We start from the raw sequence: 18,023 nt of genomic DNA, 5'->3' as shown, positions 1-18,023 counted from the left end.
ATTCTTTTACCATTTCTCGTGATCTAACAGTTAAGTGTCGTGGTTTACATTGATTTCCGTTTTAATTTTTCTTTTTATTTCTCTTTTAACAGAGTATAACAATGTATCTCCTTGTTCAAGTGATTCGATGAAACAGTGAATCGATCGGAACAGCAGATTCGAAGGTGAAACTAAAAAATCGAAACTTCTTATAAACGTAAGAGAAACTACTGTAACGGAGGTAAGGATTTTTCGAGAATATTACTCGTTTATAACAAGTAATATATTTTGTATTATTATAATAAACAACTTTTTTCTAATACATTTATATATCTCTCCCTCTCTTCTGAATATTTAACAGTTAACGCGTTAAGTCGAGTTCTCAGGTGTTAATAAAGCGGTTCCAACGAATCTTCTAACGATAATTGTATCGAGAGCTTGCAAATTAAGGTGCTGGTCAATTATGAATCGTCTGTAAAATAGCCAGGTGGTCGAGAATTTAGCAGACGCAACTTGTTATCGTTCGCTTCTCAATTAAAGTTAATCGCTATTTTTAATAATCGATATAGTAAGCTTGCAATTAGATGCATCGATTTGCCATGTCCTATTATAATCGAATAATCGGTCGATTTTGCATCGCGCGAAGATTAAATCGGTTTGGAAAACGTGTTTCTTGGCTATTGTTGACAAATTTCTTCCTGTTCGAGATTGGTCTATACGAATTGGTCTATATTTCGCTATACGAATAATTTCATCGCGAGATTCTCTAAACTCTAAACCGAATCTCGCGTTGAACTGTACTTGTTTGTTCTTCAATTAGCAGTCGACTGGCTTTTTTAGTTGCAGAGCTGCTCAACAGACTACCTCATTTGCACGGCCTACTTCTTGCGAGGTTCCTTCTTCGTTCCTCCTTCTTCTATTCTTTAGCAAGGGTAAAACGTTTATTACCCTCGTAAACATTTCGAACGATAGTTCCTCTCTGTTAGATACGATAAGAAAATTAAGAATGAAACCGAATAAAGCGAAGCGAAAATTCCCTCTTTTTTTCGTGAATTACCGTTTGTTTTCCTCCTCTTTCTTCGCCGTCGTATTCACGTGACCAGTGACCAGCCCATCGACAGAGGAAAGAAGAAAAAACTCATGGAAGAATAATTAATAAGTAAGCTAACCACGTACCAGTGGATGCATATATAAGACCATAGAACGGTGTACTTACACGAAGAAGCAAAAGGAACGCTCGTATATGCATGAGACTGCGTACCTTCCATCCGGTTCTGGATATTTGGATACCTAATTTTGTCCTCTTAGAAAAATCGACTGACTCGACGTATGATTTATATACGGTTGGTCGTGAATTTTATTTCGGATCCTCCTTCGGATGTCCGTTTTCTCCTTGTTCCGTCGTAGCATAGTTAAAGTTGAACGATAAAGGTACAGATAAATACGAGGATGGTTCATTCAAATAATTGTAACACGATATTCGGTAAAAAATACTTTTCGCCGTCACGGAGTTATCGCTAGTTACGTTATTTATGGATTGATTATATCTTATTTCGTTTGCAATGCCTCGTTTGTTGAAAGTTAACACGGCGATGGATGCTATTTTCCGGTTACAGCGGGAATAGTATAATAATTCTGTCTAATTATTTTTTGTCTCGTTACAATAAAATGACACGCGAGGACATCGGTCGAGGCAGCTACATGTGATCGCGTTTACCTGTGCTACTCACAGGTAATCGGGTATAGGTATACAACAACGAGTATGATGTCATCGTAGCCGAGCTTGGTATTTGGTACAGGGGAACACGTGATTCGCATGAAAGAAAAGCTCGGCTGACCACGAAGCGAAGCGGCGAACGGGGCTCTATTCGAACGTTTTGGTCAGTCGGTTCTTCGCCATATCCGGTCAGCGCAGCGTCGGACACACGCGCGCTACGCAACATAACCGGAAGTCACGGAGGAGGCCCGGGAAACACTCTGTTCCTCGTACACGAGCCCTCTTGCTATTAACTCTCTTTCTCTCTATTTCTTTCCTTCTTTATTTACTTCTTTCCTACGTGCAACTTTTCGGACATATTTCTGCGTGATCGCGCGTAATCGCGATTCGATCGGTGACACTGTTACGATACGATACTTCGCTTTTCAACGACATTTTACGCGAATTCGTTGTGTAACAACATCAACATGGAATCAAGATTAGTGAACTCCGGGAAGGATAGAAAATACGTATCGCTTATCGTTAATCGTAAGAAATTCATACTAAATTTCTTACGGACATTTATTTTGTTGTACGCGTTACGCCCTTCTGATATTATAAACCCTTGTATTATAGACTATGGTCCAATACGTTGCAATGTAAGAAATAGACGAAAATCGAGGGCCAGCGTTGTCTTACACCTGGTTACGACAACGATCGTTTCCAACTTCGGATAACTGCATTGTCGCTCTTATTCTAATTTCGATCGAAAAATTATTAAAACGATAAACGGATGCAAAGAGCAGCGCAGTAAAGACATAGGTGGTAGTTGCCGGTGCTAGTGTAAAGTGCATCGATAAAGGAATCTTCGTTAACGCTTGGCGCGAACCGGAAGAGGTGGCAACCTGGAGACGCGTTAAAACCGACAATACGAGAATCGGGAACAACAGAAAGCAGCGACACGAAGAGAAGGAAGAAACGAATCGGTCGCGAACCATTGGAAAGAAGAAATCCTGAAGGGGGAGCTTCATCCCCTCTCGAATGGCTGGCATGCTCTTCTCTACGTCCGTCGCGTTCTTCACCGATGTCTTCGACGCCACGAGCGCGACGCCCACGCTATCAGTTATTTGGCGAGTCTCCAACCTTGTGCAGGTGTCTCTTTTGAATCGCGTCAAGACTTTCTAAGCTGTCCATCCTTTTCGTCAAATCACGAAACTCGACCGCTTCCTCCAGGATCATGCTCTATCGCGAACAGGTTCGGTCGTCGTACAGATCGATTGTCGCGTATCGTCTGTCGTTTGAAATTGCTGGAAAATTATTATTAAACATTGGCGGGTGAGTATTTGCCAGTTATATTCGTTTCACTCGATTCTACTAGTTTTATCATTTTTTTCTTATTTAACCCTCGATCTATGGGACATTTGTATCTGTAAAGGGAACGATATCTATATATACGAAGTTATTATTGTTAGATTTAAACGAGTCTAAATACGCTTGAACTCGATTTAATCGAGACAAAATATTCTGTTATTGTTTTTATCGGTTAAACACTTATTTAATTAATCTATACAAGCGTACGTACAACAGTCGATTGGCAAGTAAACCTTCTCGGGTTAAAATATAGGGTTGAAGAAATATAGAAAATTGAAAATGTCGAAATTTCTTATCTTTAGATTTTGAATATATACCAACGATCGAGGAGGTCTCTTTCGGCTACATCGAGATTTTCCTAAGGGAGGTCTACCGGGCTAGCCAGTGTACAGGTAACTAGATTACCTCTATTGGATTTGCATATTATTATTAATGGCACCATAATTTTTCTCAAGACAAATAAATATCGCAAGAATTGGCGGTTGTACCGGTTAAAAGACAGAATAATCGTATCCGTTATCCTAACGTCGAATAAAGTAATTATCCGCTAATGCAAAAAAAGTTCCGAATATTTCGTTAAATAGCGGGAACTATTTAAAAGAAAATTTTAACTGGGCGCCTCGAAGGCAAGATGTCGGCATAGCTGATGTTTTTTAAAATTCGGCTGTGTCACATCCAGCCAGCCGAACGTCTAGTCAAACATCGTTCAACATTGATTTACAACTTTTTCACTTGCATCGATTTCGGATAATGAATGTGATTATTGACAAGGTTTTCAGAATGAACAAACTCAAGGTACCAAAGATTTATTAGAAACGATACGGGTAATTATAAGTACGGCATTATTAACGACATAAACTTTTATAAATTTCCAGCGAATCGTATGCGATACACGTAGATCGTTTTTGACTGAACTTCTACCGGATGCGAAGCCGTCTCCAATGGAAAGCATTGTAACGTGCTGCGCACGTTAATTAATGCGTTAGAAGGACTCTTCTTTCGTCTCACAGGTGTTGCGCTTAATCCTAAATGCGATCTTTTCCATGCGAAAGTGTACGCGGCTTAAAAACGAGAACACTTTAAAAAGATCCATTATTCTAAAATCCTAAACTTCCGAAATCCCAAGATTCCAAAACTCCGAACTTCCAAAGTTCTATATCGAAAATTGATACTTCATTTTGTGGTTCACAGTTTAATTATAAATCAGCAATACATTTATGTATACGATACGATCAAAATGTTTCAATTGCATGGAGTGTCTAATGGTTTCGATTCAGCCCCGAAATTCACTATTTATTGAGAACATTCAGCAACAACAAACTAATTTCGTATTCTTTCAAACATATCCATCAAAAGTATTTAAAAAATGATCGATTTAAACAGAGATCGCGCGCTCTGCTCTTTCGATATTATACACGTAGAAAAAAAATCGATCTACGATACGATATATAATCGATCATAATTCGAATACAAAAATGTCCAGTTTGTTGATTAATCGGAGTCGAGAAAAAGATATTTTGTCTATTTTAGATATTAAAAATATATAAAAACGTTTATAAAACAAGACCGATATTGGAACGAGATTGATTATTGTAACGTAAATAATACGTTTTTTAGTTTTTATTTATCCAGCCGTCAGATGTCAGATAACGCGAGAAGAAAGTGTACCGCGTAGGAATGCATTAAGAATGCTCGATTATAGGTTATGTCGCGGAAGATGTAAAAGGAGAGAGAGATATTTTGACTGCAACTATTTACCAAAGCAATAATATGTGAGAATTACTAAGATTACTAAGCGATGTTACTTTTAATATGTAATCAAAATAAGTCAAGGAAATCATCTGAAATTTGTTACAAGCAGTCAATCTTTTAATGATTAATAAATTGATCAGCAAGGTTATGTTATTAAGCTGGACGTCGATGCAGTTACATATTAACTTATTCACTTCGTGACCCGTGCTATGTTTTCTTGAGCAAAATGAACAGCTCTAATAACAAAGAAACCATAAATCTTCTCGATCTACTGTCGGATAGTGATTCTGACGTGTCAGACTTGGTACTTACACCAAAAAAGAAAAAGATAAAAAGGTAAACAAGAAACTTGTTATTTAGAATTTAATTTTTCAATTCCAAGATTAAACAAATGCTTTGTACGTGTCATAGAAAACATAGGCCTGGCAGCACGGCAAAGATGAAACGGACCGATTCTTGTGTATGCAGTAAATCTGATATGAAGATTATATCGCTCTGGTTGGCAGCTCTTTTAATTACGTTCTGGTTGATAGCCTTGTCTTGGTTAGCTGTTATTTTATACGGCGAAATAAAGAAAATGGATACTTCCATAAAATCAGGTAATTACAAGATCAACATTTTTATTGTATCGCCGTCGATATCTGATTAAAAGAGAATAAATTATATCGGTATAGCTTGTATATTATGATTCGTGGTAAAAAATAGTAACGGTCTATATCCAGTGTATTCTTTAAACTGCTTGAAATAATTTTGTGTGAAATATATTAACTTTGCTTTGAACTGCTTATATTCTGGAACTAATAACAGGACGAATTGATATAGTAAAATAAGTTATGAAACTCTGATCAGAGTGTATTAAAAATTCATTGAGAAATTTTAAAAACCAATGTATTCAAAATATGCTGTGCTTTAATTATTTAAGTATGCTAGTATTTTTTTTTTAATGTTCATTTAATGTATTTAATATTTACGACTTTGATAATACGATCAAACACAATCGTATCTCGTCTCTCGCTACTTCGTTCTTCGATCTTCGATCGAATTAAACGCGTAAATTTAAATTTCCACAATTTTAAGATTTTCAAACGACGTACGCGCGGAAAAAAAACATGCGAATCGATAGTACCAATTGTTATCATTAAACATTTCGAGTTTCTCGAAATTAATTGCGGCACTGTCATCTATTATAAAATTCTGTTTTTGTTTGTGGAACTCGAATTTAATTCAAATTGAATTCGATTTATCGATTATAGAAAACGTGAAAAACTCGCGACATCGATATTTCTCGAAACTTATCGATATCGTAATTAGCAGCGCCTCTATTTTTCACAATGCGAATTGCCTACTATTTCTCCATCTTTATTTTTCTTTTTTGTCGTTCCTTTCGTACCAATTGAAAATTCCCTATGTACAGGGAATTATTGTAGGAACCCCTGACAAATAGAACGTGCATTGGTGGTTGCGTACCAACCCTCGGTCAGTCGATATCTTGCGCACGGCGCGAGTGGTACGCAGTAACGTTGGGGGCGTTGTCTACGCTTTTTCAATACGTATTCTCGTCAATTGTTTTCTGAAATACTATAAACCGTTAAATAACGCGTATAAAACGAATACTTTAAAAACATACTGGAACAGTGTATCGTGTTATAAATTACGATAAAACCGTATTTCAGTTTTCGTCGTGTATTTCGAACGACAGGAATCGATTGCAATCGCTATATAATTTATTCTCAACGTAGGTCAAGTTCCGCATGCACGAAGATGCGTTAGTGGTTATCGTCGGTGTTTAAACATTCGATGGTCGACAGGTGTACACGATTTTTTTTTTATTTCGGTCCTAATATCGATTCCCAGGCGTCCAAGTTTCAGCGAACACGTAGAAGTGTCTTCTAACGTAGTGACGTACGTGAAAAGTTTTGCCCCTCGGTTTGATGATACGTCAGGGTGGAGATACGAAAGAATTGCTTGCATTAAGCCCACAAATTTTTGTGACAGTAAAGTTTCAAGAATAATGGTAAATATGTATGTGTGTATTTACTTATATGTAACAGAGACGTGCGCAGTGTGAATTTCATTACACGACACGTTGCATTTGCAATAATTCATAGGTGAGAGGAATAAACGGAACGAATATTTGAAGTATACAATTATGTTCGAGACCGTTGTTAGTGGCGGGTAAAAGGAATATTTGTACTCGGTCTCGCGCTTCAACGATCAAATTAACAAATTCTGAAATTTCTAAATCCCCAAATCGGTCGTTTGAAACGTATAAGTAAAATCATTGAACGCGATAAAAATGATAAAAAGAAACGATTGAAATTTTACGAATCGATATTCTGGAAAATTGATAGATTTCTTAGTGTATATGAATTTATTATATCGATGTAATCTGCAATCTGATGTAATTGTTTAATAATTTATTTCACAAGCAATTAAGTAACGAAATATTTTTCTTCTTTTACTTTAAGTAATTAGGAGTTTGTGTTGACGGTGTACGCGTTCGCGAACAATGTTTTCAAAGTAAATCCATAACGAAAACGATAGCTGGATCATCGAATTGATCGCTGTTGCTAATCGCAGCTTTTAGGGTGACGAAGTTTTGTTTGCCGCTCAAATTGCGCGTAACAGACAATTCAATGTTTGTAGTGTTAGAAGCTTTCAAATTCCATATCACTACTTTTCAATTTTTTTTTATCGGGAGAAATTTGATAGGTGACTGTTCATGATCGATAATGTATATATGTACGTACAAGTAGAGCGGGAGGCCGTATGTTTCTTTTTACGATAGGCGTAGTATTTTACAAGTTTCTTATCTGGTGTAATCACTCGTCACACTATAAACATATTATTAATCTTAATTGATCCTTTACAATTTCCACGTAAATTGGATGTTTTCTTGCTCGTGTTCAATCAATCACGATAATTACATGTTACAAGATCTTCGATTTTAATGCAATTCAAATGAACTAAAATCCTGAAATTGTGCTTGATTTTTCTATAACAGATCATTTTAAATTACTCGTCAGTCTCTAAATCTTCGTTCCAACGCGCTTCGGTATCGACTACTGCCGGACACATTTGGATCCTCCTCTCGAACGCGTGTAAGGAGGGCTCGTAAGCAGTCAAACGAGTGGCTCCTTTTACAGTTGATTTGCTATAGCTCGATCATTCGATGTTAATAATATTAAAGATAGAACGCGTTACTAATTTGACTAATCGATGAGATAGTCATGCTCGATTAACTCGGATTCTCTCGAAATAGATCGAAATAGAACGAAATCCATGTATCGCTTCCTACGCGCGTGGATTCGAAGGCAAGAACATCTCGTTTAACCGTCGAATAAAGGTCAACGTCGAGTTGTGTCAAGTGTTTAGGTGCACACGATCTCGAGTACACAAGTACTCTTTGCCAGCTTAGCGATCACGCGCGCGTTCAATTTATATCTCTGTAGATATTTACACGTTAGACGATCGCGAACGCTCGATTCCACCTGCGAAAGTTGTCGCGTAACGAATCAGCTGATAACAGTCTGTTATCGATACGAGACTGTTCGCAGCGATTTCATTTTTCGACTGTTCGATTACTCGACCCTTTAACATTCGCCGTGACACTGAACTCTGCCGACGCGTCGCGTCGCGTCGTTTCATAATCTTGATAACGTAATGCAGTATAATAATGTCTCGTGAACGGTTCTTATGTCATTCGAACGAATCAGCGAAGACTCGGAGCAACCATCGATTCTTCTCTGACGTCGTTCGCGGTTCTACTCGTAACTTTTTTTTCTAATTTGTTCTTCGGTTTGTTTTTTTATTCGAACGTGATACAGCTTTTTCTAATTTAACGCTTCACTCTAGGAAATTGGAATATGGTTTTTTTATATATTCATAGTAATTGTTAGGAAATGAAATTTTATCGATATAATTAAATAGGATAGATCAGGGAGCGCTGATACACCTGATATTAGAAATTTCGAAATTCTATCGTTTCTGAATGTTTAAAAATCGTTAACGATACGTATTAGTAAAGCCAGGCCGATTAAGTTCACCTCGGCTAAAAATCGTAGATACACCGATGCGCACCGCTTTCGTTATCAATTAACGTTTCAGTTTCAAATTACTTTCGTCAAGTCGAAACTTTCCGTCTTGGCTTCTGATTTCGTGCGTTCGGTTTACGCGCGTCTTCTTACAATTCTTTTCTTTTCAATAGCGTGCGATTGCTGACAGAACTTTGTTATTGTTTTTGCACGATGGTCGAGCGCTAACTGTACGTTTTATCGAGGATTTTGTTCGACCTCCCTTATCTAAACGAGTAGTCCGCCTTGAGCAGTCGCCGATATTACTTAAATCGCTATAATCATTATGGTCACGTTATCTGCACCGTCCTCGTTTCTTTCTTTTTCCTGCTTTCTCGTTCGCTGGTTTTCTTACCTACCAGCTCGGGACCCACCATTTCGTTTGGCATTGTCTTTTTCCGCGCTTTTGTTTCCTCTGACCCCTTTCGACGGTACTCGAGGACCTTGTTCTTCCTTTATTGCCGCGTCGCTCGAATCGATCCATCAAAGGTAACGTTTATAAAATGCGCTACAAGTTTATCCGATTTACTCCGCCTGAACGAAGATTAGGCAACGTACAATCGATAAATATGTCGGCGGCGATCGAATGATCGATAGCGTTCAAAATATCAGGAAACGATAAAAAAGAAAAAGAATGCGAGATAAACGGTAGCGGTAGTAACGTATCGATAAAAACAACAGTTGATTCCGTAGATCGGTAGATGCTCGAATCCGGACCTAACCGAGCAGTCGGGAGAAAAAAATGTGAGGTTTATAAAACCTTGAGGACAATGAAGCGCGTTCGCGAAAATCGCGAAAATCGGTAAACGAAAGACGTTGCAACGTGTACGTCGAATAGTAGGCGTGTGCGTGGACGCTGGTGCGGCGTCCGTGGTGTCGCGTAAATGAAAAGGTGGAAACGCGATAGTTGATTTTCGAGCGCGGAAATGAACCTGCTAAAGTATCGACGATAAAGCAGAAGCGGCGGAGGGGTTGACGAGGGGCTGGCGATTAGGGCGAGGTTCTCGCGCGGAACGGAACGAAGATAGGCGGTTTGGTGTTGCTTGAAATGGACTCGGTCGCGGTGACAGTGCCGCTTCGTCAACCGACGAAGAAGATGAAGAAACGTAAGGAACTCGACGCCTTAGCGCCTCCGCACACTGTCTCCCGCCGAAGTTCCGGGAAACGTAGCTCCCAAGTACGTATTTCTCGTATCGTTTCATCGTAACCACCAGGAATTCTTCGTTGTCTTGGCCGCTTTTATCGATCTCTACCGAGATCAACGCACTTTGCTAGAGTTGTAACGTATGAAATGATCGATCTTGTATTCGAACGAAAGCGATACTATTAGCGAAGTCGCTCGAAAGCGTGGCTTATCGTTATCGTGGTTCGGCCGCGTGATTCACCTGTGATATACATATTACGCAGCGAATACGCTAGACTTAAACGTGCAACAGCTGATCGAGTTGCTCGTGATCGAAGTAACGAGTTTGTTCTCGACAACTCACGTGGGCCATCGATGCCTCATGCGAGTCATTCGTAATGCATTTCGCGCATAGATTAAACGATACTCTAAAAGGGGCGAACTTTTATCATCGATAAAAGAACTATTAACCGATCACTGAACTATCGGTACGACGAGCTAATATTTCGTCGACTAGACATTTCATACGAATTGCATCCCTATCAAATTTTTCCTATAATAATACATTGTAAATCGAAACAAGGACGAATCGAGACTGAAGAGTTTCAAAGATATCGACACGAAAAAGCAGAACCGATCGAACAGAATGATCGACACTGATCTTCCGTAAATTTCTAGGAGTTACTATCAGATAGCAGCGACGAACGATCGGAATACTGGAATGTATCGACTAGAAATGGCCGCAAATGCAGAGGCAGAAGAGGTCGAGCTTGTCCTGGATTTTTTAAAGCTTGTAGTGCCTTTCTGGCTTGTGCCTCTGTATTAGCAACCGCTAGTTTAATTTGGCTGTTCATCGACGTTCGTCAGCAACTCACTGCGCTCCGGACTGAACTGGATCAAGGTATATCGCGTTCCAACCAATGCCGAAGATGAAAGATCGATATTACACGCGTTATAGAATCAATTCGCATCGTTACCCTTTTCTCGTAAATACGATTCGATTCTCTGTTATGAGTTCCAGAATAGAATACGCGTCTAGGACATGTTTCTTTTAACCGACAACGTCGATTCGTATCGGATAATCTGCTTATAATGCATTTTAATACGAACGATTATCGTAACACGCTTACAGTATGTACGCACCTATACCGTTCTCGAGTCTCGGAAGATTCAATTTTTAAGCGCTACTACTCGTTTCCGATTAAAATAGTAGCTTTGTACCTGCAATTTGCATCGTCTAGATATTATGCAATATCGTGTACAACGTTACTTTTCAGAACGTCGACAATTATTGGTTACAATGTTTAGTTTATTACGCAATACGCATTGCCGTCACTAGAAGATATAAGAATCGGAATAATCCTGACCTACTCGAAATACTGGCTTTTTGTTTTCAAACTTTCAGCTGTTATAATATTTTTCTCCTACTATTATTATATGAAACGCAGTCAGTATTTACTGAAACACGTATTTGCTCGACGTCGTTGTTTCAAGACGAGATAAAATCGATCAGCTTTATCGTGATTCTCAGAAATTCGATCGTCTCTCGATCCTTTGTTAAATTTAGCCTAATTTATTACACGTTCGAGCTGATTCAACGTTCAGCGAAAACAGAGAGTGTCGTTTCGAAAGCTGCGAGATATCGGTGTTAGTGGTCGAAACGTGCGATAAGATGTCGGTATTTCCGTGCCACGTGCGTCCAGTCCACTTTACTAACGTTGTTTTTTTCTATTGCAGTGATTGCCGGTAGCGAAGGTGTTCCCGACGCTTTGCAGAAATGTCACTCTTTATCAAGGGATCTTCAAAATAATCAGACCATTATTTTTAATCATTTGTCTGATCTCAAGCTTCAAATCAATAATTTTACCACGCAGGTAAACTTCTCTTCCATTAATTTCTCCTCGATTTCGTCCGAAAAATCTGCATCCACGTTAGCGTGTGAACATTCCTTTTTCAGTTAGCCGTTATTCAACGCGATCTACATAGGGTAGAAGAGTGGTTCAAAGCAGCTCCTCAATTAGCCAATGTACCGAAAGACTTAAAGGCTCTATCAAGCAGCGTCGTGTCCTTTGGTAGCCAAATACAAGATTTAAGTGCCACGGTAAAGACTCTGAAAGAGTCCAATGCAAAGGTGCAAGATGTTCAGGCAACGATGCAACAGAACATCAGCAGTATCAAGGTCGCGATAATCAACGTTTTTATTTAACCACATATTTTTACATCGTGATATAGAATTCTGAAACATATTTTCTTATATTTTTATTTCTACTCTAGAACACGATGATAGAATTGTCGAACGTAACGCAAAGACCTCAAATAGCGTCCACGAACGAGACGAAGATAAAGACTGATCAGTTGAACGCAACGATTTTACATTTAACTAATAATTTGTTGAACATCAACGAGACTTTGTCTACAGCCGTACAATGGGTCGCAGAGGATCAAAAGAAAGATCATGTAAGCCGTTGAAAAAACAATCGATCGCGATCGATTCTATATCGTACACTGACATTAAGCGCTCTGTTTGTTAAAGGAAAAATTGGTGTTGCTTCAAGAAACCACGCAAAACGTTAGCATGAAAGTTATATCGCTAGAGAGGGAATGCGTGAAAAATACGGTACTGACTTCTGTCAAGAAACTGAACGACCAAGTACGTGTATATGCATCTTATTCATCGGTTCCGGTGCTGTTGAAATTCTAACGTATTCTACAAATTGTCACGCTTTCCTTTTATATTACAGGTGAGCGAGATGTACACAGCTAACACAGAGATGAACAAGATGATAAAACAGTTGGAACAGTCGTATGGTGAATTAAAAAATTCCACGAGTATAATGCTCGCAGCGGTACCAAACGCTCAGAGTGAAAAATTGAATAAAGAGAGTTTAGAAAAGTCGTTCGTTGAGCAAATAACGACGGAACCAGATCGCGACATGTTAGGTAAGTTGATCAGTTGAGCTTTTTATTGATTCGAAAAGTAGAAAAAGAGTTCTCTCTCTCTCATAATTGTACAGAACTTATTTTAGCGGTCCATTTTCTTATTTTCCAGTCCCGGATAATGTGTCTGTAAAAAAATCAGCAACGGGTAAACCGAATCGTATGCAGTAAGTCCGTAATATATTTTAAGCGATATATTACGATGGTACTTCTGTGAACGAGTATTTCGCTTTCTTAAAGAAAAAGCGAGTCTATTCGTGTGTCGAGAAGAATGATGAGATGTGTATTTGTATATACGACTAAATTAGGTAAATGCGTTGAAATTTCATGTACATATATATAGAGGAAGAGCAGAAGTGAATAATTATACGATGGATCGTGCGTGATCTCTCTTCTTCAGAATAATTGAAAAGTACATTTTTTAAGTTGATTATATCGTTGCAAGAAAAACGATCTGCGAACCGAGCATGATTTAGAAAGACCTATTTAGAATAAGGAGCAATAAGGTATACGTTCAATCTAGATATCGTCCAAGTATAAATACTATGTATTTAAAAGCCGTGTTACAACAATGACAATGCCAATTTCTAGAGGAACAGCACGACTATGTACGCGATCTGAACAAAGTCAGACACACCATCGTAAAGTACAAAGAGCCGTTTACACTTGTTCATGTATTACAATACTTTCTTGGAAGGGTTCAAACCTTATCGTCCACGCGTGATCGCAATACATTTTTCTACTCTTCTACTGTTTATAGCGCAGACGAACCTTAGAGGAATTTAGAGATCTATGTAAATCCTTCAGAGACATGTTAGATCCAATTATTCTGTTGTATATAGAATATATATGTTATTTTGTTGCGCGTAGCATAATGGAGCGTTAATTGATCAAAAAAAACATAATTAAGCGACACGCGAGGCAACGTGTGGCGAATATGAGGGTACATTTTTTCTGAATTTTTTAACTGAAAGACCTAAATGGATATGTGTCTTGATTGATTTACAAGTCGCAGTTCAGGCACATGATTGTTTCTTACACAAAGTGACCAATTTTTTATCTATGAATTGGAATGTATTTCAAAGAAAATCAAATATAAAAAAAAGTCGAGGGATATTAAAATAACGGAATATATAAGCGAGGTGTTAAGGGTATTTTAAGATCATTTATGTTTCCTTAAATGAAATTTAGTATATTATTTGTTATAAAGTCAAGTTGTAGATATAAGTACTAATATTTAAGAAAAGAATATACGCATGGTCTTAAAATATCTTTAATGTCTTTGTCTGGATTTAGTTCCGTGTATTTTGATAATCGTTCTCTTATCTCTTTTGCCTATAATACAGTCGAATTTATTTTTTTTGAGATACATTCGTATGCAGGTGGCAGTTCGATTACCTTATATCGATGACTTAGTGTATAAATAATGATAAATAGTTCTTCGCTACTCCATTATGCTGTATAAAAATTACATGTAAACTAACTTTATAAATTTGTTAAAAATAATGGTTTTGTTTATTGTTTATCCCCGAATCTATTGTTTCTTTGTTGCGCATTTATAAATTTACAGTTTTTAAGTTATGCTTATATTATATACGTATATATATATATATATATAAATAAGATGATAAACAGTAATAGTGTTTGTGCACTAAGCCATCAATGTAGTTGAATTTGAAAACATCGCCCCATCAGCAATTCACGATGATCGTTATTGTTAGACCGTGGATGTATGTATATGCGTTTATGGTATGTCCAAGTCCGTATAGTGTACATAAAACATGTGATCTATAGCCTGTGGATCTTTATACTATACAGACCTCGATATATCATGAATGATTGAACATCTACAGTCTAATCGTTATGTTATGTAAGATTTTAAAATCCTATGTTTGAATGTTGTGTAATAATTAGTTGTCAAAATGGATTATAGAGATTGCGAGTAATTATATAATTAAACGAATATTCGTTTGTACTAGCGCGGACATAAGGAGATAATGTATTTACAAGGAGAAATAGAACGTAGATATAAGAAGTTAATAATGCAAGAGGAGGATTATACGAAATTGATGACTTTATAAAGAGGAACAGTGAATGCACATAAAATGACTATACGTCGACGCGTGAATAAATAATTGATTACTCAAAGTAAGTTATGTAGCTTTTTTTTCTATTCCCTGCTATTCACTGAAATTTTTGATCGATATTTCTTTAATTTTGTAATTTTGTCGTTTAAATCACGTTCCTCGGGTTGGAGGTTCCGCTGTGTCGTTATTTTTTATAAACACTGTTGAAGGTATATTTCTAAGTTTTGATGGGTAATTTATAATTTGAAAATTGTATGAAACAATAGATTTAGTTGAAAAACGTTGCGGATTTTTATTATTCTTCTAATAATTATTTTTAATAATAAATGGTAAACTAATTGTATAATATCTGTATTATAATTTTATTATTGTGTAACGCTATATTATTTATTGCCGAACATAGGAAACTTCGTAACATATGTATTAACGAAAAGGATGAACGGCGCTGAAGTGAATAAAACGGTGCTAGTACGAGAAAAGTAATAAATATTTCTGTAAATACTAAAGTACTTTAATAAAGATGCTATAATATACTTTCGTATACTATTATTTAAGATTCTGATGTCGACATTATGCAAATTTTAAAAATCAGTAATTGTTCTATACACTTGTACATAGATTGCGAGCGAGTAAATTTCACGCTAAAGCAAAAATAGTCAACCGTGTCATCCGGTTGAATTGGTTGAGTGGTGCAAGAGAAAAGCGTGGACAAAAAAGTTGAAAAGTCAAGTACATAAGCGCGAGCAAATTCAATTTTGCATTAAAGTCTACGAGGATATGGTTTTTCGGGAATTATTATTCCTCCGTGGCATGCGCGGGCGGCGCGTAGGAGGAATATACACGACAATGAGTATGCAAAATCGTTAATTACTCACTTTCTGAGTACAGTTTATAAACTTTTATGATTAAAGAATGGTCAGCAATGCATTATTTACATGGTTCGATCATGAAAGATCATAAATAATGTTCGGGTAATAAGTAATTAATTATTTTGTGTCAGCATTGCGATACGTACATGAGCCGCCTATGTCAATTCTACTGCACATGCAAAGTGCAATATTTCGGCACTTTGACGACGTAGTATGGTTCCTGAGGCATTTAGAAACAAATTTCTATTAGGGTTTGATGCGTTTTGATGCCTAATAAAGCCAGGAAATCAATTTTTGTCGAATTCGGTCCAAAACGGTACAGGTGGCGCCATCTAGCGGCGAGCGGCGGAACTACGAAAAACTAAAATTTCGATTTTCTCGAAAACTAGGAACTTTTCCGAAATTCTGAGATATACAAATTGTTCCTTGTCGCCTACGGAATCGAACGAATCTAATTATAGCTTGCTAGGACAATTATTAAGGAAAATAGAAAAATAGCCCATTTCATGGACTAAAAAAATTGCCGTCCATCTAGCGGTGAAAGTTGGAACTACAAAAATATAAAAATGCGATTTTCTCGAAAATTAGCAAACTTTGAGTACTTCTGAGGCTCAGAAAGTGTTATGTGGTCGAATTAGAAGCAAAATAAAGCATTAAAAACTTCCTGAAAGTTTTAATAAAGAAAATAAAAAAAATGTCATTTTATGGAGAAAATTTGTGGCGCCATCTAGCGGCGAAACTGCGAACTATACTGAAAAAACGTATGTCCGAACACGCGTTAAGGGGTCAAATAAAACTTGATTTTCTGGGCTTAATAGGCAAAAAAATGAGTAACTTATTCAACAAGAATTGCTTTAAAATGTCTAAAGAGGCATACTACATCGTCGAAGTTGAGAAATTCGTCGAAGTTCGCAGTTTCGCCGCTAGATGGCGCCACAAATTTTCTCCATAAAATGACATTTTTTTTATTTTCTTTATTAAAGTTTTCAGGAAGATTTTATTGCTTTATTTTGCTTCTAATGCGATCACATAACACTTTCTGAGCCTCAGAAGTACTCAAAGTTTGCTAATTTTTGAGAAAATCGCATTTTTATATTTTTGTAGTTCCAACTTTCACCGCTAGATGGACGCCTATTTTTTAGTCCATAAAATGGGCTATTTTTCTATTTTCCTTAATAATTGTCCTAGCAAGCTATAATTAGATTCGTTCGATCCCGTAGGCGACAAGGAACAATTTGTATATCTCAGAATTTCGGAAAAGTCCCTAGTTTTCGAGAAAATCGAGATTTTCTATTTTTGTAGTTCCAACTTTCACCGCTAGATGGACGGCAATTTTTTAGTCCATGAAATGGGCTATTTTTCTGTTTTCCTTAATAATTGTCCTAGCAAGCTATAATTAGATTCGTTCGATTCCGTAGGCGACAAGGAACAATTTGTATATCTCAGAATTTCGGAAAAGTTCCTAGTTTTCGAGAAAATCGAAATTTTAGTTTTTCGTAGTTCCGCCGCTCGCCGCTAGATGGCGCCACCTGTACCGTTTTGGACCGAATTCGACAAAAATTGATTTCCTGGCTTTATTAGGCATCAAAATGCATCAAACCCTAATAGAAATTTGTTTCTAAATGCCTCAGGAACCATACTACGTCGTCAAAGTGCCGAAATATTCATTTTTTTATTTTCCTTATATGCGTGTTCGGACCCTCACTTTTTAGGATCAGTTTTTTCGGTGACTATTCGTTCGTGGCCAGTCCGATTAAAATTTTTTTTTTCTATGTCCATCTGGATGTACATACGCATGTGCATGCAAAATTTGACGAGAATTGGTTGAGTGGTGCAAAAGAAAAACGCGGACAAAGAAGTTACAAAGTCAAGTATAAGAGCTTCGCTCGCCTTCGGCTCGCTCGCTCAATATCATTAACTTAGTTTCATTAAAATAAGATTATAAGACAAACGATAACCAAACTATAATGTTCAAATTAATATCTGTCAAAAATCGATAGACGTGTTTCGATATTTGTGATCTTCTAATTTCCAAATTATATTTTAAACATTGATTGTCACATTGAAATCGCGTTGCACGAAGACACGGCGATTTATTTGAACAGAATCGAATTCTTGTAATTTGACGATAAGAAA

At 37.2% G+C, this 18,023-nt stretch overlaps 1 protein-coding gene across 11 annotated transcripts; it reads left to right on the top strand.

Annotated features, from left to right (window-relative positions):
• Positions 1-4,567: 4,567 nt before the first annotated feature.
• On the top strand, positions 4,568-15,551 carry LOC100876911 (EF-hand calcium-binding domain-containing protein 14). 11 transcript variants are annotated; one of them, XM_003703542.3, is made up of 9 exons: positions 6,186-6,812; positions 9,830-10,048; positions 10,673-10,895; positions 11,732-11,868; positions 11,952-12,173; positions 12,269-12,451; positions 12,528-12,644; positions 12,736-12,934; positions 13,044-15,551. In XM_003703542.3, the coding sequence occupies exons 2-9, from the start codon at positions 9,920-9,922 to the stop codon at positions 13,100-13,102; spliced, it is 1,269 nt and encodes a 422-aa protein (XP_003703590.2). In that variant the 5' UTR covers positions 6,186-6,812; positions 9,830-9,919; the 3' UTR covers positions 13,103-15,551. The 11 variants fall into 11 exon arrangements, with proteins under 11 accessions (XP_012141035.2, XP_012141037.2, XP_003703590.2 ...); XM_076540455.1 differs by having other exon boundaries at positions 6,187-6,533; positions 9,565-10,048; XM_012285641.2 differs by having other exon boundaries at positions 6,187-6,606; positions 9,565-10,048.
• Positions 15,552-18,023: the final 2,472 nt, after the last annotated feature.

Source organism: Megachile rotundata, chromosome 15, assembly GCF_050947335.1.
Source record: "Megachile rotundata isolate GNS110a chromosome 15, iyMegRotu1, whole genome shotgun sequence".
Taxonomy (NCBI): domain Eukaryota; kingdom Metazoa; phylum Arthropoda; class Insecta; order Hymenoptera; family Megachilidae; genus Megachile; species Megachile rotundata.
Note: the sequence above shows the minus strand (reverse complement) of the source record. Positions and strands in the feature narration are given on the sequence as shown.